General features: G+C 45.9%; 1 protein-coding gene across 7 annotated transcripts in view; it reads left to right on the top strand.

Annotated features, from left to right (window-relative positions):
- Positions 1-24,367, top strand: part of KIAA1217 (KIAA1217 ortholog) — a 289,157-nt gene that overhangs the window by 141,310 nt on the left and 123,480 nt on the right. For all 7 annotated transcript variants that reach the window (XM_032880810.1, XM_032880809.1, XM_032880813.1 and 4 more), the window contains one exon: positions 7,886-8,084. In XM_032880810.1, the coding sequence (XP_032736701.1) occupies positions 7,886-8,084 (199 nt within the window). The remainder of the gene's footprint in view (positions 1-7,885; positions 8,085-24,367) is intronic.

Genomic DNA, 24,367 nt, shown 5'->3' with positions numbered 1-24,367 from the left:
CTGGGGAAGCAGCGGGCAGTGACTACTTGGCCTCGCTGCCTTTTCATCTTTCTGATCTGATAATGAAGTAACACACACAGGGAAGGAAAATGTGGAAACAAAAAACACAGTTGTACTTTGCTCAACTACTGAATCGTCTGAGTTTCCTCCAGACGAAACATTTTTCTGTTTTCACAGGTGAAAATCATGAAGAATGTCTGGGTACTCTCTTGGTGGAAAGAGGGAGGAAGGGGCGGAAATCCTACCCTTGAAGAAACAGGGTATAAACTGAGTTTATCAAGGGGAACTCATCAAAATAAATCCTGGAGAAAATGCTTTCCCCCCGGTGTCCAAGCCGAGGAAGGGAAATACTGATTTTTCAGAGCTAAACTTAAGACAGGAGAAACTTCTGAGAATCTCAGGTATGCACAGTTGGAAGTCGGCCTTAAAGTGGGGTTTGGGCAGATCTGTCTTTCCGGTTGTAAGGCCCAGGAGTTCTTGATTAGGGGCAAAGCTGGTGTGCGTCTGCACACTTTTGCCTGGGACACTGATACGCACGCAACAGTCCATTGTGTGTCTTTGTACTCACATCAGGACCGTGCACTGCTTACACTCAAGATTTTTATTAAAAATAGAAGCCGATTTCTCATCTAAGTCTTTAACACCATTGTTATAAAACCAAGCATTTCGTTCTCATGTTTGTGTACTCGTGCTCACATCCACCTGTCATGTTCTAGAATAGTGGATGTCCTCTGTCTATTCCCCCGGCTGGCCATCAGCACAAAATTGACCCTGAGGAGAGAGCGGCTTGGGTTTTGCTTCTCTGGCCTTCTGCCACAGAAGTGGAGGGAAGGAGCCAAGGAGCCTTGCGGAGCCCAGGGCCTGCTGCTGCTGAAACACACCTGGCTGTGCGCCCTGGGCTCGGCTGAGCGTGGCAAGTGGGCCACCTGAAGGGAGAGGACGTCAGCCTAGACAGATGCGGCCACTGGGGTGGGTTTATGTAAGGACGTGGGCAGGAGGAAGTCAGATACGCCCAGGAGAGCTCTTGTCATTCTCCCCATTGCCAGGCCCAAACCCCGCAGAGGCCTTAGAATTTGGAAACAAGGAGGGGCACCTGGCCGGCTCAGTCAGTGCAGTCTGCAACTCTTAATCTCAGGGTTGTGGGTTCAAACCCCACGTTGGACACAGATATTACTTAAATGAAAGAAAAGAAAACAACTTGGAAACAAGGGGAGGCAAAGAAGGGAGGCAAGGGACCGCACTGTGGTTTATAGAAAGGGCTCTAAGCAAAGGAGACACTTCAACTTTACTTAGCGACAATTCTTAATTCTCCTGAGGCCACTGTGGAGGCCGGATGGTGGAGTAAACAGAAGTCTGGGGATGATCCCTGGTTGTTAACTTCTAATATTTTGCTCCTTGAGTCTTTCACAAGAGTACCGAAGGACTAGAAAGTTCTCTTCAGTTGAAGGCAGAATTTTAACTCAGTTTGAGTCGAAAGCTTCCTGAGTACAAGAAATGGGACTAAAATGTCTGAATGTCATGATTAAATTAACCGTGTCAGTTAACGAGTACGGTTAATCCTTGAACAACACAGGCGTTGGGGGCGCTGACCCCCTCACAGCCACAAATGCATGTGTAACATTGACTCCCCCAGAACCTAACCACTAAGAGCCCACTATTGACTGGAAGCCTTGCCGATAACATAAGCAGTTGAGTAATACATATTCTGTGTGTTATATGTGTTACATACTTTATTCTTAAGTTACAGAAAGCTGGAGAAAAGAAAATGTTATTAAGGAAATCAGAAGGACAAGAAAATACACTTACAGCCCTGTACTGTATTCATCAAAAAACTCCCGATGTAAGTGGGTCTGCCTTCGGCTCAGGTCATGATCCCGGGGTCTTGTGATCGAGCCCCGCGTCAGGCTCCTTGCTCAGCCTGGAGCCTGGTTCTTCCTCTCCCTGCTGCTCCCCCTGCTTGTGCCCTCTGTCGCTCTCACACACACAAATAAATAAATAAAAATCTTTAAGGAAAAAAAAAAGTCAACTGTATTAGGATAATAAGTCACCCCAAATACATTTGCATGTGAGAAACATCCTATCTCCGAATTCTCTGTGGAAATTGAGCATTAATTAGAATGATGCAAAACTTCAGTAAGGCAATGTTGAGTTTTGTTTTCAAAAGATAACAGAATTTGAAGTGAAGTGTCTAGCCCAAGTAACCAGACACCTCACGGTTCCTGACGACTAACATTACATAAAGCTATGTTTGCAGGCTTCATTTTTTTGGACCTCAGCATTTCAGTTTTGACTTTAAGGGGTCCGAAAAATGGGAATGGAAACCCACCATGAGTACCTGTAGCTTAAACTTCCTTTTCCCTTTGGCTTTCATCTCCAAATAAAGCAACATTGTGAAGAATGAGAGTAAATTTGATCTCCTAGCACAGCATAATGCTCGTGGTGAACATTTCAGCAAATATTTGTTCATGATGATAAAACGCAAGTATGGCAGTCTTCTAAAAAATTAATGCTGGCCAACTGTGTTGCATACGCTTGAGGATGTAAGTATAGAAACCTCGATCCTCGTGCTATAGCAAAGCCGTGTATTTCTGTCCAGCAAGTGCAATAGCGTAAATAATTTGAAAGAAATAATAAACGAAATTCTTCTGGGTGATGTGGGTTTTTTTCCTCCTTTGTGTGGTGTGTATGTGGAAGTTATGAAATCTTAATCCTTTGTCCTTAGATGCCCAGTTCAATGACTTTACCACTTTACTAACAACCAGCTAGTTCAACCTCTCTGGTCTTAACAGACGAGAAACTAGGACTCAGGGAGCTTCTGTGTTTCCCACCTTTCAGTAGAAGCTTAACTAGAGCCAGCATCTCCAGACTCCCCGTGAAATGTCTTTAGCGCTGACTGTCAGCTCTGGAATCCTCCAGACTTGGTCCCGGTTCCTTCACTCGCTAGAATCTCAGGCAGGTTGCTTAAACGGTTTGTGTTCTCGGTGGTGACCAGGGTCATGAGTGGCGGTGAGGTGTAGAGAATCCCGTAGGTCAGTCACGGTGCGGCAGGCATCGGTTCATTCGTTCTGGCTCGCTCTCCCCTCATCCCTTCACTAGGAGGAGAACCTTCCTCGAGGACCAGTCTGCCCATGTTGCAGATGGAGCCAAGGGGAGACCTGCATGAGGCCTGTTACCCCAGCATCTCTCGGTGATAGAAAGCTCTCTTTGAAGAAGGGACGACTAGAAGGGGTGAGGGGAGTTCAGGTGGCGTGGTTTACACAAACCATTCCTTGGGGTGCAGGACCCCAAAGGAATTCCTGTTTGGGTTTGAAGGTTTGGAGGTCGCCTGGGGATTTGGGGAAAACATCTAGAAAGTTGCGATGGAAACAGAGGGCGATGAATTGGTATCCCGGGTCCCCATGAAGCACAGAGGGAAATCCAGCCTTCCAAACCCTTGAGTCCCGTTCCTATGGCTCATGTAGAATTTCCACCATTCACGGCTCCACGTTTCTTCCCCGTGAGGGTCAGCTCTCCGCTCAGCAGCGTGGGGCAAACGCTCCAAATGCCATGCCACAGGCTGTGCCTGACGGAGAAAAGGCTTCTCCTGAGCCAAAATGAGAATAGCTCCCAATGTAAAGACTTTTTTATTAGGCCAAACCTGAGATTATGTGAGTATCCCGCCCCCCTTTTTTGTTAATTAAAATAATCTCCTTTCCTACATAACAAGGATACCATACACAGTAAAAATTTCAGTAGAGAGGACATATTTGGGTGCCCCCAACTTCGTGCAAAACCATCCTAGTAACCCTACAGCATAACCTCCCCCATAGTTTTTTAAAGAGAGTTTCATCGGTGAAATGCATGTATTATCATGCTAATATTTTAATTGTGGCAGTGTCTTAACTGCCCAAGGCTGGGAGCTGTTAGAATTGGTCTGTGTCCCTGATAGCTTGCTTACAAGGCACAAAGTCATCTCAAACCAGTTTAAGAACAAAAATGGAATTAATTGGAAGGAATTAATGGGAAAGGCCCCCCAGCGTGCTGAAATCAGGACCCTGGGTGCCCAGTGGCCCACATAGCTGCTCTCCACCCTTTGGGTCATGGGGATCTGTCATCTCTGTTTTTCTGAACAGATCTACCTCTTCCTCTGTATTCTCTCTGTTTCCCGTTCCCTGTCCCTATCAGCCACGAATTCCTATGACCTCACATGAAATCGCTCCTCTGTCCCAGGTCTCCATTTCTTGGCGAGAGAGTATAACAGGTCCGGTCAAGATAAGGTGTGGCTACTGCTTGGTCCAGTCAGCTGTGACTGAGCTGGGTGTGGGTGACAGCACTTACCTGCGCAAACCAATATACGCTTGAGAGTGAAAGGGGGTTTCTCCGGAGAATGACCCTAGGATGACAGGTGCAAAAGCAGGAGTGTCCCCAGGTAGCTGCCCTGTATGCCCCCTCCCCCTGCCTCCGCCATATAGGACATGGGTCTTTGGGGGCTTATCCAAGTGGGCAGGGAGGAATGAATTCCACAGGGGAGGAGGACATCATTTGGGGGCGGAACTCTTTCAAAGATGGCTGAGCGTCAAGTCAGATAAAAGTGACTCTTTTTCACATATTTGGTATTACTGAAGAGGGTAGCAGGAGGCAAAACCCTGCCCCGAGGTTGCCTCCTAGAAAGAGACCGCTCGGTACTCTGCTGCTTTGAACCATGAATCTGTGGGCTCAGCTGAGAGAGAAACGGGGGAAATGTCCCTTGAGAGGCCAGCAGATGTCCCACTTTCTCCTCCTGGGTGACCCCCGGGGCACAGAGACCTGAGAACAGGGGTGTGTGACTTGGCTCAGTTCACACATGTTCTCCCACTCCCTGCCCCCCACCCTATCCACCCTCCAGTGCCAGCAGTCCTGCCCCCAGACCCCTTCTGCAGACACCCTGCCACACCTCTTAGCTCCTCTCGTCCAGCTGTTAATGAATATGTTATCCTTGGCCCCAAAATATGCCTTCAGTGCCTTAGGAGCTCAAAACCCTGTGCAGCACTTCTAACCCCAGGAGCCTAGCACGGTGCTGAGCGCAGAGTCCCTGTTCCAAATGCCTTTTGCCTTTTGTCATACAGCAAATCCCAGGGTAGCCGACATTCATTAGTATCAGCAATTTCCATTGTCTCCTCTGCACTATATGATGTCTGTGCAGTGAGAGCTGGCATCAGGGGAGGGGACCCTGTGAGGAGACTGCGAATCCGCAATGACAGTTTGCAGGGGGAAAGTGAATGACACAGAAAAAGAGAGGGAGAATTTATATTTGGAACTAAGTGGCTGTGTACAGGAAGTTTAAAAAAAAAAAAAAGGTTAGCCCTTACAACTCTATTTTTATACATATTACCACCACGGTGACCCTGAACGAGAAACAGAAATTTGATTCTGACTCTCTTCAAGCATTATTGCCTTTTGCAATGGAAAATGACAAGTCATCAAATGTTTCCTCTCTGCCGTGGGCTGCAGAGATGACCAAAACGGCAGAGGCCAGGAACGTGGCCCTGTTGCTTAAAGTAATATTTTCTCTTGGCTATTTTGCTAAACTGAGTGCGTTATCTTTTTTTTTTTTTTTTTAAGTCAGAATGAAGATATCTTCCCTGGATATTCTGCTGAGCATTAACAAGCAGGTACCTTCTTCATTGAGGGCACTGTGACTTTCTCTAGATCTCCATGGGCTAGCCAGGGGATGGAAGGATTTTTCTAGTCAAGGAATATGCCCGCTGAGTGCCAAAGCCAGATCCCAGTCTTTATTCCAGAAGCGGTCTTAATGAACCATAAATCTGGGAATCAGCCACTTTTGGGGGCTGGCACAGAAAAATTAACTCAAGGAGACAATTTAACTGTTAATGGGTGTTCTCTCTGGCAGGTAATCTGAGCTGAGCGTTGGCTCTGAAACACCCAGGTCGGTCCTCTCCATGACAGCTCATGCTCCAGGGAGTGCACGGATCTGTGCACTGACCTTTTTCTGGTTTTCCTTTGTGGGAAGGCCCTGAGCGGCGTAACCAGGAGCGGCGGTGTAGGTGATGCGATAATCCCGCTGCTAAAAGGGGTCTCCTTGTTTAGCAAGAGAGAGGGGAAAGCAGCTCATCATTCTGCCATCAGTAGGGTTCCCGGGTGTATCAGGCTACGTATTTTTCAGTGTGCCTTGTTCCAGAAATCACTAAGAATTTCAAGACGGGGGGTGGGGCGCCTGGGTGGCTCGGTTGGTTAAGCGTCCAGATCTTGATTTCGGCTTGGGTCGTCATTTCAGGGTCATGAGATCAAGCCCTGCATCAGGTTCCATGGGAGCCTGCTTAAATTCTCCCTTCTCTCTCTCTGTCTCCCTCCTTCCCTCTCTCCTCCCTCTCACCTCCTTCCCCTCTCAGAACATGCCCCTCCGAATCCTCGTACTCTTGCGCGTGCTCTCTCTCTCTCTCTCTCTCTCAAATAAATAAATAAATAAATAAAATTCACGATAGCCACAGTGGAGCACGGGCATAGGTTGCACACCTGAGAAGCTGCTCCTGCCTTGAGAATTAATTGGTGTTTAGTTTCAAAATGCAGGGGCCTCCTTAGGAAGGCTTAAAGGAAATGAAGGAATGCAAACAAATGGAAAATCCGGCTGCTGTGGACTGCCTGTTGCCCAGCACCAGTGCCTCAGCGCCTTTGGCGTCTTAGGAAGAGAAAACTCACCTGCCTGATTCATTGCGATCAGTCTGCCTTCCAGAAGGCGCCCGGGATCCTGTAATGCCTGTCCCGGTGGGCATCGAGAGAAGGGAGAGCTGAGATAATGGGTTCCTTTGGCCCAATCCCCGACTTCTGCACTCAAGCACCCCAGCCCCACTAGTTGGAGTTAACACCGTCTCAATGCACCTTTACTTTGTCTTCTGTGTTGGTCCCCTGAGTAGACTGTGAACACCAGAAGGGCAAGGCTATGCCCCTTATTGCATCATTCTGGCCCCAGGACCTAGCACAACGCCTGGATCATAGTGGTACTCAGTCTGTGTCTGTTGGAAGGATCAGTGGATGTACCTCACGGTTCCTACCGTACACTTCATTACCCACTGATCTGTGTCATTTTGTGCCCTAGAGTAATTGCTCCCATCAGTTCTGAAATGCTTTGACATCAGGCAACCTCTTGTCCTATCTTCTCTGTCTCCCACACTGTTCCACCCCTGGTCCATGTTCAAGGAATGTCCTTGACTAATAGATCATGAGCATTTTACACATGAAATTTCCTGCCGTCACAGCATAGATAACTTAAGAATTCAGTTACATTCCGTGTGTGCATAAGTTACTCTAGATGCTTTTTGCTGATTGGCGAGGTAGCTGATAACAAAAGCTAGACATCATCTGACCTACAGGATTTCTGGCTCAGAGGAAGATATTCAACTGTGATATAAATGTCTCCCTCACAATCTTAGTTTTACTGATCTTGGAAACAGTCTTGATGGAAGACTTGGAAGGACCAGTTGTGTTCAGTTTTCTGTGGTGTGAGTGCCTTATCCATTTAAGTATACATAAACGTGCACAATCCCGTCTGTTGTCATAACAACCATTAAAATGTGTGGGGCCGAAGGAATTGATTTGCCATCATTCTTTCCTATGATGTGGCTTGTCTGCAAATGCTTGTTCAAGCTGGAATTTGTACTGTAGATGCTCAGTGATAAAAATCTTATTGGAATACTCCCGGACAACATTGGTTGGTTGGTTTTTTTCCAGTAACTTCCACAACTGATACTTTGCCCCCTGGATCTTCAGTTTCCTGTGTCCAGTCCTTCTAACGGATTTTTCCCCTGCCATATTGTTTGCCCAGCTCTGCCGACCTTGATGGCATTGAAAATATTTTCAGCATAATTCAGAGTCATTTATTTTTCTCTTTTCTTTCACATACCTTTTGCAGACAAGAAGTCCCAAGCTGTCTCATAGTCCCCAACCTCCCAATTTGGGCGACCCGGTCGAGCATTTATCAGAGACATCTGGTGATTCTTTGGAAGCCATGTCTGAGGGAGAAGCTCCAAGTCCCTTCTCCAGAGGCAGCCGAACTCGAGCGAGCCTTCCAGTGGTGAGGTCGGCCAACCAGACGAAAGAAAGATCTCTGGGTAAGCTCAGAGGGTAGTTTTTGATGCCTGTTTTTACTGCACATGTGTCTTTTTATACTTCTGAACCCATATCCCAGGGTCCAAATGTTCATTAGATCTTGTTTGTGAGAACACAAGTCCTGAGAAACTTGACTGAATGAACATCAAGCTGAAGAAACAATAAGTCCAAACTGTCTTTGGGGCTGGGCCGCACGCCTGTTAGTGAAAACCATAAACATAGGGCTCTTCCCACCACCCACGGAAGGACAGAGGTCTTGGTGTGCAATTTGCTACAGCCTTTCCTTTCAACAAGCTTTAAAAGAAGGCGGAAGGATTCCGTTGTTCTGTCCTTACCACTTACCATTTGCTTTTTTTTAATGTTGGAAATTCGGTTTCTGTGTCGCTTTGCTTTTTTTCAAAAAAATGTTTGGGCCCTTTAACAAAATACATAGACAATAAGGATTTAGACCTCTCTGCTGATTTCATAAGCTCAACCTGCTGTTTCAAGGTTCCAGACCAGTACTTGTTTTTGTAGATAGATGGGATCACGGGGTAGGAGGGAACAGGAACAGATCAACCCACAAAAGGCTTTGGGGTCTGGCCCCTGCACAAGACAGTGCGAAGACGCCACGTGAAACCAAGCAAATGTCTTGCTTGAAGGGGAAAAGAGCAGTGAACGCTTTGGGGGAAGAAGGCTGATTTTGATTTTGTTCCTTTGGTTGCAGATGACAAGAAGACTGGTTGCAAACATTCTCACTGGCCTTAAGGAAAGGAAAAAAAAAAAACAACCCGAAACTATTATTATTTGTATTATCGGTATGACAGTTTAACATTAAGTTTTATATAGATCCTTTTAGGTTAATAATCCAGGGTCCTCATTTTACAAATGAGAGAAGAAAACCGCAGAGGAATCTGCTTTTTCTTTTCCTTTTTTTGTTTTTATTTTGGGGGGGGTCACATAGTTGGATGGCAGAAGCGGGCCTCCAGTTTCTCTTTGTCTCCTGCCCAACTGAAGGAGTGGGACACACAGGGGTGTGATACACCTGAGGAACATCCTGGGCCAGGAGAGGGTCAAGAGGACACAGGCTTCCACACCAGCCCCAGGCTGGGGCATTGCATCTGGGTTCCAGAGCTCTGTGCTCTCCTTGCCCCACTCAGCTTGCGGAGCGGAATGTGTCCTTTGTGCTTTGCAGGAAATAAGGGAGCTTCGGGTCCCTGGAAAGATAGCCTGTGCTTTGCAAAATAAAATGAAGATAAGAATGAATGCCCAGGTGCCTCCCTCTGTACCTGAGTTACCTGGGGAATGCCGAGCCTGAGATAATGGTTCTTTTGTCCTGCCCGGCAGGAGTTTCCTCCAGCAGCCAGACGCGGCGGTGGCGGGCAGTCCAGGTAGATCCTGGCGGCGTTCTGGAAGCAGCCTGGGGCACAGAGGCTGCGGGAGCCGGTTGCAGCCTTGGCCTCGAAATTGCTGAGAGTGGCTGGTGTTTTCTCACCAAGCGGCTGCGTGCGCCTCTGCAAAGCTCTCGAGTTTTACTGAGCACAGCCAGGTGTGCAAGTTCTGGGGAGCTCAGGGTCACTGCAGATTTAAAAACATATCCGAGGTGCTTATTCTTCTAGCTCCGCGATGCACTTTTTGGCCTGTGATTTTTGCAACTCTTGGGTAGAAAGGAAGGAAGGAGGTGAGCAGAGAGGGGGAGGGGGAATGAGAAGTTTGCCCCCAGGCCTGAGGATCCAGGAGAAAGGGGGATGGGGCTGGACCAGTGGGGTTGGCGCTGCCCTTGACCGCCTCTTTGTGGCCAATTTGGGAACGTCGTCCTAGGTGCACCTGGCCTTGTGGCGTAATTCAGTTGAGCTGGGATGGGAAATAAACAGGAAAGTGTGAGCCAGGGAGAGTCTAAACACTGTCTCCCTGCCAGGGGCCTTGCTCTGCTTTGTGTTCCGGAAAATCCTGAGTGTGCGTGTGTTTATTTAATACGCACAGGCAGGCCCTGGGGAAGGGCAGGCTCCCCAGAGAGCCCAGAACCTGGAACGGTGGGTGTCCCCCAGCAGGTGGTGGCCGAGGAGCACAGCTATGAGTCTGCCTGCCCCAGAGGCCACAGATGGGGGACTGAGCTGCGACCTCCGGCAGACCCATTGTCGCTACCATTTGGAAGCCCTGCATAACGTTTGGGATCTGGACACTGTTACTTTATAGTCCTCTGCAGAATTTTAAGATCTGCCCCGAAGCTCTGTTGATCCTGTCTTTATTTAAAACTCATAGTTTGTTCATGATGGATTTTTGGCATTAATTCTGCGTTTTAAAAATCTCACCTGAAAATACTGTTTGGCTTGATGACTCACTTTTGGGAGGCCCTTTCCGTTTTGCCCCTGATAGGGGGCTCCTCTCTTCCTCATGCCAGTGGCTGTCCCCTGTGTCACCCCAGGAGCAGCACAGACGTCTGTAGGGTCTGCGGCCTCAGAGGCCAGAGTGAGGCTGAGCTTCTGCACGGGCACGAGGAGCCTCGGGAGACGAGGACTCCCCCAGCTCAGGCAGCACCGGGAGGAGGCCTGGACACCGGGACAGTGGGGCCAGAACCGCCCAGCATCCTGAAACCACTCTCGCTCTCCGGCGGGGAGGAAACCTGCTCTCACTTCAGGCAGCCTGTGCCTGGAGATAAACCTGCCTGCTTAATCACGTTTCCACCTGACTAATTCCTCCTTTCTATTACTTTAGCATATTTAGGGGTGTGAGGAGCCCGGGAAGGCTGGGCATGGTGCGTGTCGCATGTCGCAGAGGCTTTCAGAAGACGTGGAGGAGAGAGAAGGCTGTGGGGGTGGGGGGCACAAGGCATTCGTTGTTCAGCGCAGAGAAGTCAGACATCATTGGTGTCTGTGTTACACTGTCCCTGCATGCAGGATGTGAGCTGCCCGTCTGGGAGGGGACTCTGGGACCACAGGTTTGGCCAAATGACAACAAAACCCACAAGTCCTTTCCTATGCCCAGGGCAAGCTAGCCACTCTTGGAGATTTACAAAGCAGAAAAGCAAAGAGAGAAGTGCGCTCGGGGTCTCTGACTCCTCACATAGCCAGGTCCCAACGATGTGCCAATCGGTATGCCCACTCGTGTCGTGGTGGCTTCCCCGCCCACGCGACCCATCCAGAGCCCAGAAGAAATCTCTCTTGGTGGAATCGATACTGCTTCTCTTTCCCTCTCCCTTCAGAAAAGAGAAAGTGAGAGGAAGTCTACAAAGTAAAGTCAAAACCGCTTTGCAGTAGAGTTTGGTTTTAGAAATCATTTCCATGGGGGAAAAAAAAAATGTCCCACTGATATTAGGTCTGGGTCTTAATGATGGAGTCGTTTGCTTTTCATCATGGCTATCTTCGAAATGCCTGTCTGGAACACGACCAGGAGCAGGGGCTGGGGTCTGGCTGCTCCACAGTTGGCTTTGGGGAAAGGGTAGCCACAAGATGTTCCCACCCTTCTGTGTGCCCTCAGGAATTTGAAAATAAAACTCCTGTGAAAACAAGAACAGCAGTAGCAACTTCCTCGCCCGATGCCTTTGTTGACCGGATTCTCAACACTTAACTTTAGGAAAGAGACCTCCCATACCAGCCCCGCAGCCACAGGTGGTGCCATGTCTGTAACAGATTGCCTCCCAAAGACTCAGCCCCGACAAACAAGAATGATTTTAAATGGCTCGGGAGGATTTTAGACTAATTGAGGGAGAATTTTCTCGGTGCCTGTGAATGACCGAGCATCTCCCTGTCTGTTCTTTTATTCCAGAATGGTAACAGTGAGGGTGATCATACTCTGAGAATGATCTGGGGGGAGGGACGGAAAGTTCATGCTTGCTAGGATCTCCCCTTCTGTGCACAAGACTGAGGAGGAGGTTCCAGCAAAGGATTGAGGAAACCACCCCCATCTACAAAGTGGAAAAGCCAGGAAGGGTTGGGGCAGAGATGCTAAGACTCGCATTTGGGTACTCGATGATTTGAGCATGAAGGCTTAGCCCTTGGATAGTTAAAAGAGAAATAAATTTCAGACAAATAAAAAGAAACATTGCTCTATAGAATAAGTGCAACATTTATGAAATGTGTTTTCCTAAGCGCCAGGAGCGATTGAAATGTCATACAAAAGCGAAAATTTACAGAAGAGAGTTTTGTAGCAGGTCAAGAGGTTTGGGGCACATTCCTGATCTTTTTTAGAGTGCGACCCCAGAAGAGTATTGTCTCTACCATGGAACTAAGTGGACAGGCATGGGTGGGTCTGGTGACTGACTGGCATTGCCCACTGCGACCTTCTTGTGAGCCTTCCTTCACTTTTGGGGCTGGAATGCAGAGTCGTTCTAGAATATCAAATACTCTGGGTTCCAAAAGTAGGGACCAAGGCATTTGTGGAGGCTTTTGGATTTGTCATTTGTCATTGTCCCAGGGTGTAGTCATGGAAGCTAGCGTTGAGAGTCAAAGTGCAAGGCACCCATTTTTCAGGTGCGGGGGGGCACAAATGGGGCCCGAGTCTCTGACCCTAGGAGTAGCTTCCTGCTCTAGAGAGCAAGGCTTTGCAGTCACAGGGGTGGGGGAGGGGTGGATGGGGGAGGGGAGGAGGGGGGATGGGTGGAGGGTGGCGGCTGGGCAGGAAGCTTCCTCCTTGTCAAACTGGTTCTTTGGTGTCCCAGTTCTGTGGTCAAAAGTCAGCGCAATGATCCTGCAAGCCGTTTAGTAAATCCGTTTTTGCTTAAATTAGCCCGAGTCGGTTCAGGCCCTGCAGCTGAAGCCTGCCTGATTCAGAGGAACTGATTTCCTATATTTGTTGAAAATGCGGTTCCACCTGTTCTGTATGTTTCAAGAAAATACAAATACCGGTGGGTACAAACCCCTGACTTCTAGAGACTTGGCAGTGAACTGGAGAAGGACCTGGAGATCCGGTTTTTCGACTGTGTTTCTTAGAACTTTGGCGTTCTGTGGAGTTTTCTCACGAAATAAGATTTTATTTGAAAATGGGCTGTGCTAAACTCACACACGCACAGTAAAAGCATTAAATAGACCAGGGGGCATGGGGGGAGGGAAAAAAGGAAGGAAGGATGAAGAAATTTCCTCTATACAACAGAAGTCCTTGAGTACCTTAATTTGGCTAGAGTGAGTCAGAAGGATTGCCTCTTAGTTTGTTTGCACTCCAGGTAATGAAGGTCACAAAAGGTAGCTTTTTGTAAACCAATCAGTCTTTAAGCTAAGGGGGAGAAATGGGTTTGGGGCTGGGAATTAGCCACTGAAAGGACTATTCTAGAAATCCTCTGGTATAGTGAAGCATGGTTTTGCCATGCAAGTAACCACTCTAAATTTCCCTTTATAAGCTTAGGTTTTCATATATGAGGTTTTCTGAAAGAAGGGAGTACACTTACCCAAGTTTACCCTCTTGGCTCTCATTTCACCTATGAGAAAGAATGTTCCTGTAAAAGATCACTGTGTAGATTCATGGTTTGTTTGTGCTTATTTTATTTATTTATTTTAAAGATTGTATTTACTTATTTGACAGAGAGAGAGCACAAGCAGGGGGAGGGACTGGGAGAGGGAGAAACAGGCTCCCTGCTGAGCAGGGACACCCCCCCTAGCCCCCCCACCACATGACCTAAGCCAAAGGCAGATGCTTAATCGACTGAGACACCCAGGGGCCCCTTTATTTTATTCTTGTAAAGAGTTTTTTAAATTTATTTATTTGAGAGAGAGCACACATTAGCATGGGGGAGGGGCAGAGGGAGAAGCAGAAGCCCCGCAGAGTAAGGAGCTTGACACAGGATTCGATCCCAGGACCCCAAGATCATGACCTGAGCCAGAGCCAAAGTCAGATGTTTAACCAACTGAGCCACCCAGGTGTCTCTTGTGCTTATTTTAAAAAAATAAAGTTCATCAGATACCTTTCAGAATATCTCACTATTAACTGCTGGGTTGAAACCCTATAATAGATTTCTCAGATTTCAAAAAAAGCATTTTAGTAAGATACCTGAGGAGCATTTTAGTTGGATACCTGAGGAGATCTAGGCCTTTATCTCCTCAATATCTTGAGGGTACTTTGCACACAGGATGCAGGTAAAATCCAAAATTGAAAAACCTTTGGTACCAAGAAAAACATCAACAGAGGTGAACAGAAGATGGGATTGCTTCTCAGGGTCAGAGTTCCGTGCTCCCCACCGCCTACCCCCCCTTCCCCCAGCCTGGGCCACTGCTACCATGACTCTACAGGGTCTGTGGTTGGTTAGATGGTGACAATGAGGCGTCCCGAGGAAGACTCGGGATCTGCTGTTTCCGTACCCGCTGTACAGTTGGGTTATTGATGCTAAACCTGGATTTTTGCAGGTTACCTCCTTGTAAAGCTAACATAAAATATTTCAATACTGCAGGTAGAGCTATGCGGTTTGATAACTCGAAAGGTGCCTTAAATTTCCAAAGCAATTTTAGGAGCTCAACCTGCCAGTAAGTGGGTATGAAATCTCTCCTCCTTTCTGTCTCAGCTGTGATACCCCAGCCTAACCCAGACACCTAGAAGATGTTTTTGCTTTCTTTTCCAATGTAAAAAATAATCTTATTCAAAAAAGAACCCTTTGTCAAGTTTCATAAGGCAACAGGAGAAAGTAAGGCAAGCTTTATCTGTTATTTATACCTCTCTACATCCAAAATAGATTTGATTTGGCTCATTCAAAGACAATGAAAGTATATAAGAACCATTAAAACAAGAATTAACACAAGTAGCAGTTGGGCACAATATGTGTGCCAGAAAAATTAAGATGGGGATAATTGCCATAATTGCAGCCAAGACAAAAAAAGAAGATAAAAGGGGAAATGTAATGAGTCAAATGGATTCCATTATTGAAGAAAAGGTTTATACCAGCTCACGAGAAGAAAGAGTCTAAGGCGTTACCACCCGAGAACTCCTGCATCTTAATGTTACTGACAGCATAGTATGTAATAGACAGTTGTACTTAATAACAGTTGTTTTACGAATTGTTGTTTTTCTATTTTTTAGTTGTTTTTCTATTTTTTTAAAGATTTTATTTATTTGTCAGAGAGAGAGAGAGCAAACACAGGCAGAGAGAGAAGGAGAAGCAGGCTTCCCACTGAGCAAGGAGCCGGATGCGGGACTCGATCCCAGGACTCTGGGATCATGACCTGAGCTAAAGGCAGTGGCTTAACCGACTGAGCCACCCAGGCGTTCCACGAAAAGAATTTTCATATAGCGACACCTTTACATAAAAATTCAAAATCCCAGGACCCCATATGAAGCCATGTTGTTAGAAGACACATTTTCTTAGACTCTGTAGGTTTCTGGTGATCTAGTGTGATACACAGGGAGAGTTGATACAGTTTTTTTTTTTTTAAGATTTTATTTATTTATTTGACAGACAGGGATCACAAGTAGGCAGAGAGAGAGAGAGAGAGGGAAGCAGGTCCCCTGCTGAGCAGAGAGCCTGATGTGGGGCTTGATGCCAGGACTCTGAGATCATGACCTGAGCTTTGAGCCACTGAGCCACCCAGGTGCCCCTGATACAGTCTTGATAGTTGACCTGGCTCTTAGGTGATTGGCTGTTGACTACTCATTATCTTGTCAGGGTGGGTAACTGCAGCCAGAAAGGAAAATTTGAGGGGCACGTCATTGTTGAAGGCTTGAATGACAAATGAGACTTAGAGAAGGAATCTCTCCCATCACTCAATGGAGACGAAATTCCAGATTTTTAATGTGTCCTAATAATATGAGCTGTTACTCCGTACTCTCTCCAGGAATGTATTTGAGTGTATCTGGATTCAGATGATGTATTCTGATGTGCTTTGCTATGGTTTGGTTGAAATAAGAGATGAGATGTTCAGAGATGTTACCTCAATGACGTTTGGGGGGAAAGATTCAGTTAATCCGTCTCTTTTGTTTTCCTTTGCCATGAACTCAATGGAAAAGTGGTGACTCTGTCTTGCTATTTTTTGGTAAATGCAAGACTCTGCACACTTGAAGGGTTCTTGCCAAGTTCATTGTTCTTTAAAAGCTGCCTTTAAAATATAACCCTTTACATTCTTCTAATTCTATAAGAATTCCCACACATTTTTTTTTGCACCAGCCTTTAAAGAATATTCTATGAAATATAAAACAATATTAAGATGGAAGCCAGCTTTCTGTCATAGACCCAAGTAAGTAGACCTCCATGCTTGGTGCTGTCATTCTCTCAGTGGCCTCCAGAGGGCTGCCCACTGACATCTGGAAGCAGAGTTTTGGTGGCTTCTCTTTCAGGTAGAGCATAAGAACATAGGAAGTTACCTGTTCTTCATGGCTACAGGGTAGACATAGGTCTCCTTGGGCAAAGGAACTGGTGAATTCCCGTCCAGATTTCTCGAGTTAGCTCTGGGATGTGGGAATTGCAGCTAAACAGCCTTGACGTCTGGAGATGATGTTCTGTGTGGACCACCAAGACTCACTCTCCATCCAGAAGTTGCTTTGGAGAATGACAGCATTCTCCCAGCAAGCCCTGAGGCACCACTATGATGACTTCTAGCTTCTCGTTGGTCTGAACCGTTTTCCCAGGGGCTATTGTTGGCCGAATCGTTCCCCCATCCCCCCACCCCCCCACCCCCATATAAGAAGAGGAGGTAAGCGCACAGACATAGAGGAAGACCGTGCAAAGGCACAGGGAGAAGGCGCCATCTGCGAATCAAGGAGAGAAGTCTCAGAAGGTAACAGCTCTGGCAAGACTTGTCAGACTTCAGCCTCCAGAACTGTGAGAAAATAAACTTGTGTGGTGAAGCCCCCCAGTCTGTGGGACTTTGTGGTGACCACCTAGCAGCTCATACAGGGGCTGAGGACACCCTTCTCCTTCCTACTTTTTTTCTCATTTGAGGGGATGGTCAGCCTTATGGCAGTCCCACAAACCTTAAGTGTTTCTTCAAGACAAGACAATAAGGTTTGTTAGGTTTCCTGTTTAGTTTAGTTTGGTTTTATTTTAGCCTCTTCAACCTTTGCACAGTGCATTGACTTGGTTTCTCAGCATTGTAAGGAAAAATTGAAAACCCTTTGGTACCAATTCAGCTTCTGTTAGTACTTTTCTGTTTGGCGTCTCCCGAACCCCATCCTCCAGTTTAGGAAATGAAAGTTGTTTGACATCTAACTGATTTAACTATATCCCATCAAGAAAAGCTCCTGAGTTTGAGTTCTCGAAAATTTGGTGAATGTCATTAAAAATGGTGTTCCCACCAACTTTTCACTGTCAAAATTTTTCTAAGGTGTTAATTGGCTTTCAGCATCTCTGGCTCCATGTCTCCCGGTAATATTAACTCTAAACATGATGGAAATAAATCTTTCCTTTTTGCCCCCCTGCCACGAGTTTTGTTCACTTCCCAGTTTTTTTCCCCTCCATTTATGTATTTATGCATTTATTAAGAATCTATTCCGTTTGTGGCACTGTTAAAAGTGCCATGGTGAGCTATTTAGAAAATACATGAAATCTGGTTCTTGTATTTGAGGGAATTTCAGTATAACTAAGGACACATGGTAACCATGTAAGGACTGTAAAATCTGCATAAATCAAAGCGCACACAGGAAACTGTGCACACGCCAGCCATGTTGCCTCCTGGCGGTCCCAGCAGTCCAGTCTCTCTCCTTAGGGACTATGTCCATGCTACTCTCTCTGCCTGGATCCAATTCCTCAGTCCCGGCACCCCCATATCATGACCGCTCCCCACTCCGCTCAGACCTCTGTTCAAATGGCGCTCTTCAGAGAGCCCCCCCCAGTAAGATAGCACCCCCCCCCGCCCTCCGATCTCTATCCGCATATCCTGCTACATTCTTTCTCATGACACTTCTCACTGAGGACGGTGGTTCTCCAACATGAGCAGCGACCTTGTGAAAGCACACATTTCTGGCTCTACTACTTGGGTTTCTGAATCAGTGGCTCTAGCACAGGACCCCCAGATTTGCAGCCCTAAATAAGTCCCCAGGGGCTACTGCTGCTGCTGCTGTCGATCACTGAATGAGGGTCATGGGATGCCCAAGGAGAGGTGGAAAGCATCTTCACAGCATAGTGCCACATGAGAACATTATTTTTTTTTTAAGTAGGCTCCACGCCCAGCATGAATCCCAACATGGGGCTTGAACTCACGACCCTAACATCAAGACCTGAGCTGAGATCAAGAGTTGGCCACTTAACCAGCTTGAGCCACCCAGGAACCCCACATGAGGGCATTTTAATCAGTCCTCAATAAAGGATGGAAAGGAGTTATTGTATTTTGTTGGGAAAATACAGAGGCTTGATACGTCTGGCCTGGATAACGTCCTTAAACTAGAATATTTAATCCCAGCACACATCACTAGCAGGGCCCTCACGGGAGGTCTGGGAATATGCATCCTTCCCACCATGAGCTGGAGAACATCTGTTCACTGGGTCTGCTTCACCTTCTACTCTGTGCCATTCCTATTTTTGATCCCTATTTGATCCCTGGACCACCTTTATCTACCCTCTCGCCCCACCCGCCCCAACTTGACATTCTTATTAGGTAGACTCAAAAATGAAAGGGCGGCTGACGTCTTCATATGACTTCCTGCCCCTTTGTATCCCCGTCCCATTTCTGGAATCCAGAGTTTTCCCTTGCCGTTGTCCTGTCCTTGTCTGACCCAGGGGAACTCAGCCCCGGCCATGGTCAGTTGGCCCCTGGATGTTGGGGTATTGTTCCTGGTGTTGACAAGGCAGAAGCAAATGAATGAGGCTAGTGCAGCTGAAGATTTTCCTGGGGAAGTGAGTTCCTTTGAACAGATGCTTTATGCTTTGGTTCAGCAGTTGGGTTGGTTTTGCATGATTCTGGAGTCACGTGCTCTCCTGTGCTTCCATTTGCCTTCCTAAGAAATGACAAGTAACATAAGAGCCTTTTGTAAAAGCGTTCAGTGTAACAAATACGTACTAAGTACCAACAGGGCTCACGTGCTATGTTAGGTAGGAGGAAAGAAAATCATTCTTTAAACAAATCCTTACTGAGTTCCTACTAAGGCAGTCTTGGGCACAATCAGTGAAACAGTCATAAGCCTCTGATCTTCTGGAGCTTTTATTCTGTTGGGGGAGGCAGATGGTAAGCGATTAAAATTTGTAGTAGATGGTATAAATGCCACGGAGAAAAATAAAATGGGGGCATGGGTACAGGGAGCACCGAAGAGGTCAAGGTATGAGGCTGCCTTTTAAAGCATGGACAGGGAGGTGAACACTGAGCAAATGGCCTTTGAGCCATGACCTGGAGTGTGTGAGGACGTCAGCCTCGCAGACATCCAGGGGAGGAGAGTTCCAGGCAGAGGGAACAGCCAGTGCACAGGCTCTGAGCAAGAACATGTCTTGAGCCTTCACAAAACAGCAGGGAGACCACCGTGGTTGGAGTTGCAGAGTAACAGAGGAATAGGAAATGAGGTCGGAAAGATGGTGGGGACTGGATAACGTGGGCCTTTTACAACAGTCAAGATTGGGCCATGCTGGCCACATCGGAATGGAAACAGTCATATTGCAGAATTAGGATCAGTGACCTCACTTCAGTAGGAAAGATTGGATTCTGGCTCCTGGGTTTGGAACAGACTAAAGGGGGCACGGGCAGAGTTGGGAGACCAGTTAGAAGTCTTGCAACAATCTAGGGAGATGAAGGTGTTGGCAGAGGAAGTGGTGAGAAGAATTGGGATTCTGCAGGTGTTTGGAAATTAGAATGAGATGGCTTCCTGCCATCCAAGAGTTTGTGTTTAATAGAGGTGGCATACGGATGAGAAACCATGAACGCACATGCCATCAGAGTAGCTACAGCATGCTTGGCATTGACCTTGTGCCAACCAGCACTAGGCCAGGCCATGTCTAATCCACTGAGCAGCAAAGCCACTGAACCCTGCTGGCCGTATCCAGCACCCACACACTTAACTATGACACTGAACTGAAAAGGCATAGAAAGGTATGCTATTAGGTATTTGGTAATGTGGGAGGTTTTTAATGAAAAGTAGCCTTTGAAATGGACTTTGAGTGATAAATAAAAGTTGGGCTCTTTTAAGAAAAAAAAAAAGGACGGCTCTAGTATGAGGGCAGTAACCAGAGGAATAGATCCCCCGCCTTGAATACGCTTCCTCCTCTAAAAGCTGAGCTGGACCCCCGTGGTGGCTTCTGTCTGCCCTATTCGGCGCTGTCCTGTGCTATTCAAGGCTGTAGCTGTGCGTCGTCCCCCTCAGAAAAGGACACTGAGTGTCACAGAAGTGGCTGATGTAGTAATTAGGACCACCTCCTCGGACTTCGTTACTTACCTGATATGTGACTTTGGGCAGGTTACTCCATCTCTGAGCCGCTTCCGTAAATACCTCCCTGTACAATAGTTGCAAAGGACAATGGAGACCATGCAGGTCTTAACGTGGTGCCGGCACATAGGAAGTACCCTGTCAATTAGCCTATGTTCATAGTGGCGAGGTGAATAATAAATCAAAATGTCAATTGCATCTTTCGTTTTCTCAGGTAGAACATTATGGATTTCGTTTAGAAATCCTTACGTTAAAACCATATTGAGATACCACCTTACACCAGTTAGAATGGCCAAAATCGACAAGACAGTAAACAACAAGTGTTGGAGAGGATGTGGAGAAAAGGGGAACCCTCTTACACTGTTGGTGGGAATGCAAGTTGGTGCAGCCACTTTGGAAAACAGTGTGGAGATTCCTTAAGAAATTAAAAATAGAGCTTCCCTATGACCCTGCAATTGCAGTACTGGGTATTTACCCCGAAGATACAGATGTAGTGAAAAGAAGGGCCATCTGTACCCCAATGTTCCTAGCAGCAATGACCACAATCAACAAACTGTAGAAAGAGCCAGGATGCCCCTCAGCAGACAAATGGATAAAGAAGATGTGGTCCATATATACAATGGAGTATTATGCCTCCATCAGGGAGGATGAATACCCAACTTTTGTATCAATGTGGACGGGACTGGAGGAGATTATGCTGAGTGAAATTAAGTCAAGCAGAGAAAGCCATTTATCGTATGGTTTCACTTACTTGTGGAGCATAAGGAATAACATGGAGGACATTAGGAGAAGGAAGGGAAAAATGCAGAGGGGGGCGGGAATTGGAGGGGGAGATGAACCATGAGAGACTACGGACGCCAAGAAACAAACTGAGGGTTTTGGAGGGGAGGAGGGTGGAGGGATGGCTGAGCCCGGTGATGGGTATTAAGGAGGGCATGGATTGCATGGAGCATTGGGTGTTATATGTAAACAGTGAATCTTGGAAAACTACATCAAAAACTAATGATGTACTGTACGGTGACTGCTATAACATAATTAAAAAGAAAAAAAAATCCTTATATCAAAATGGTGAAAATCAAAACATTTCCTGTCGGAGATTTATTAGCTTCTAACTTTATTTGCCCACAAAGTTAATGAAAGGGATCACCTCAGCTTTCCCCCAGTCCAAAATAAATGCCCCCCCATTGCCCTTTCACAGTATATTTCCCTCACTCGGTCATGAGCTGTTTTACAGTAATGACATTTTAGGCTGGCTGATTTCCGGCAGTCTCTGCTTGCAGCAATCACATGGCTTTTTCTTTTCTTTTTTCAGCTTTATTAAGGCATAGTTGAAAAATGAAACTGTAAATTACTTACTGTGTGTATCATGATTTGATATACATACAAATCGTGAAAGAATTCCTTCCTCCCAAGTAGGTAATTAATACATTTTTCACGTCACTAATTTATCTTTTCATCTGTGTGTGTGAGAACATTTAAGTTCTACCCTCTTAGCTAATTTCAGTTACACACACGGTTTTGGGTTTTTGGGTTTTTTTTTAAGATTTTGTGTATTTATTAGATATAGAGAGACAGGGAACACAGCAGGGGGAGTGAGAGAGGGAGAAGCAGGCCTCCCAGCTGAGCAGGGAACCTGATGCGGGGCTCGATCCCAGGACCCTGGGATCATGATCTGAGCCGAAAACAAAAGCTTAACAACTGAGCCTCCCAGAAGCCGCTCACAACACACTGTTAACTGTGGTCACCATGTTATACATTGGATCTTTGGGTCTTATATATTTTATAGCTGAAAATTCATACTTTTTGCCAATCCTTCCCTATTTCCCCCACCCCTGGAAACAACTTTCTATTCTGTTTTTATGAATTTGGGTGGGTTTTTTTTTTAATTATTTTTAAAGATTCCACTTATAAGGGATACCATGCAGTATTCGTCTTTCTCTGTTTGGCTTATTTCAGTTACCATAATGTCTTCAAGATCCATCCGTGCTGTTGCAAATGACAAGATTTCCTTCTTTTTTAAGGCAGAGGAACATTCCATGAGTCACGTGACTTTAAATTGCACTGTAGTCTATATTGTTTCTGGAATTCCCCTGCAGGCAACTAACCCCATCTGTGATGTTCCCTCCCTATTTGACTGTTAGACATTAGTCTCTTAAAGTCTAATCTCCCCCTCCAAGTCCATTATTTATCTGGATCTATCTCTTTCAAATCCTCTGTTCCTCAGCTCTAAGGGTGTGACCCAGGCATCCCAGCAGGAAGAGAGTTGATGAGCTGATGTGAAGTTGAATGTGGGTAGTGTTTCAGAAATAGTCCAGAACATGTAGAAATTATGTTTATAGGGAGATTCTTAGGGATATTTCTAGCAATATGCAAAGGTTAAGGAGCGTAGAGTGCCAACAGTCCCCTTCTTCCTACAAACACATGGAAGCATAAGATAAAATATATTAACAATGGCAAATTAATACAATAAAGAAAAGGAAGCCCCTAGGTTCCAGAAGTGGAAAAGGATATCAAAGTAGAAATGCCAGTGAGCATAGATATTTCAGAAGTGGGTATCGGTTGCAGGCATTTCGGCTAGGACTCTGATACTTATACAGCAACAGGGAAATGAACAGAAAGATAGACTAATGGTCCCTGCAAAATTAGGCTAGAGGTTCAGATAGGTGGGCATTTACTAAAATGGGATGGGGGTAGGAGAAAAACTTCCTTGAAGCCCAGGAAAACAATAAAGAAGTTTGCCTTCTGACCCAAACATTGGATGAGCAAGAAAAAAACTTGCTTATGAACCACTCACATGGAGGGAATCTGAACTTGTAATAGCTGCATCTGGGGGGAATCCCCAAGTATATCAGTCAGCATAGGCTAGGTAATGCTGCAGTGACAAACAATCCCCAGATCTCAGTGGCACTTACCACAACCAGTGTCTCTATCTTGCTCAAATTGCATGTCCAGTGCTGGGTGTCGATCTTGTAGCCACTTAGGGACCCATGCTGATAGAAGCTCCATTTCAGTGAATCACTAAACAGGAAAAAGGAGAATGACACATCCTGCTCTGGATCTCAAAGCTTCTGTAAGCAGTGATATTTCAGTTGAAAGTCAGCACAAGGCTGTGCTCCACTTTAAAAGGGACAAAGGAAGTGCAACCCAGCAATGTGTCTAGAGAGATAGACTATTTCTGGAACAATGCTAGTGACAACAATGCCAAACCTATAAATTCACATAGAAATGATCAGGACCACCAAAATCCCTAAAGCAGGTTATTCAACTGAAGAGAGAAATAATCAAATAGAATTTAAATCTTGGGAAATTTACAATCTGAGGAGAGATTATAAAGAACAGAAAGAAAGAGAAAACGTTGAAGGGCAATTCAGAGAGAGCATAAGGCAACCAAGACCACCTATGTCTAATAGGAGTTCCAGAAGACAAGACTAGGAATAATTGGGGGAAGATGATAGTAGAAGATGTAACAAATGGTAATTTTTCTAAAACTGTAGATGGACCTGATGCTTAAAATTGAAACACGACACAAAATCCCAAGCAAGATTTAGAAAAAAAAAAAAAAATCTGCACTTAGGCCCACTGTGGGGAAACTTCAAAACATCATATGTCAAAAGAATATCTTTAAAGCAATCAACGAGAAAGGACAAGTTACCTAAAAAGAAAAGAAAACTTGACAACAGCATACTTTTATAAGTCCAGAAGTCAGAAAACAATGAGATCATATCTTCAAAATCCAGGGGGGAAATCACTTTTAACCAATATTTCTTTAGCCATCAAAATTATTACTTAAGAATGGGCACAAAGAAGACATTTTGAAATAAACAAAATGAAGAGAATTTAGCCTTCGCAGAACTCTGGCTGAAAGAACCAGGATATGTGTTTCCCACAAAAGTCTCAACAAAATATTAGAAAATCAAATCCAACAACGTATGAGGTTAGTAATATGTCACAACCAAATGATTTATTATTCCAGCTATGCAAGGCCATTTAAATATTTGAGATTCAGTCAGTGTAATCTACCCTATCAATAGGCTAACAAAGAAAAAAT

This window comes from Lontra canadensis, unplaced genomic scaffold, assembly GCF_010015895.1.
Source record: "Lontra canadensis isolate GAN:19392208 unplaced genomic scaffold, GSC_riverotter_1.0 scaffold72, whole genome shotgun sequence".
In the NCBI taxonomy this organism is placed as follows: Eukaryota; Metazoa; Chordata; class Mammalia; order Carnivora; family Mustelidae; genus Lontra; species Lontra canadensis.
Note: the sequence above shows the minus strand (reverse complement) of the source record. Positions and strands in the feature narration are given on the sequence as shown.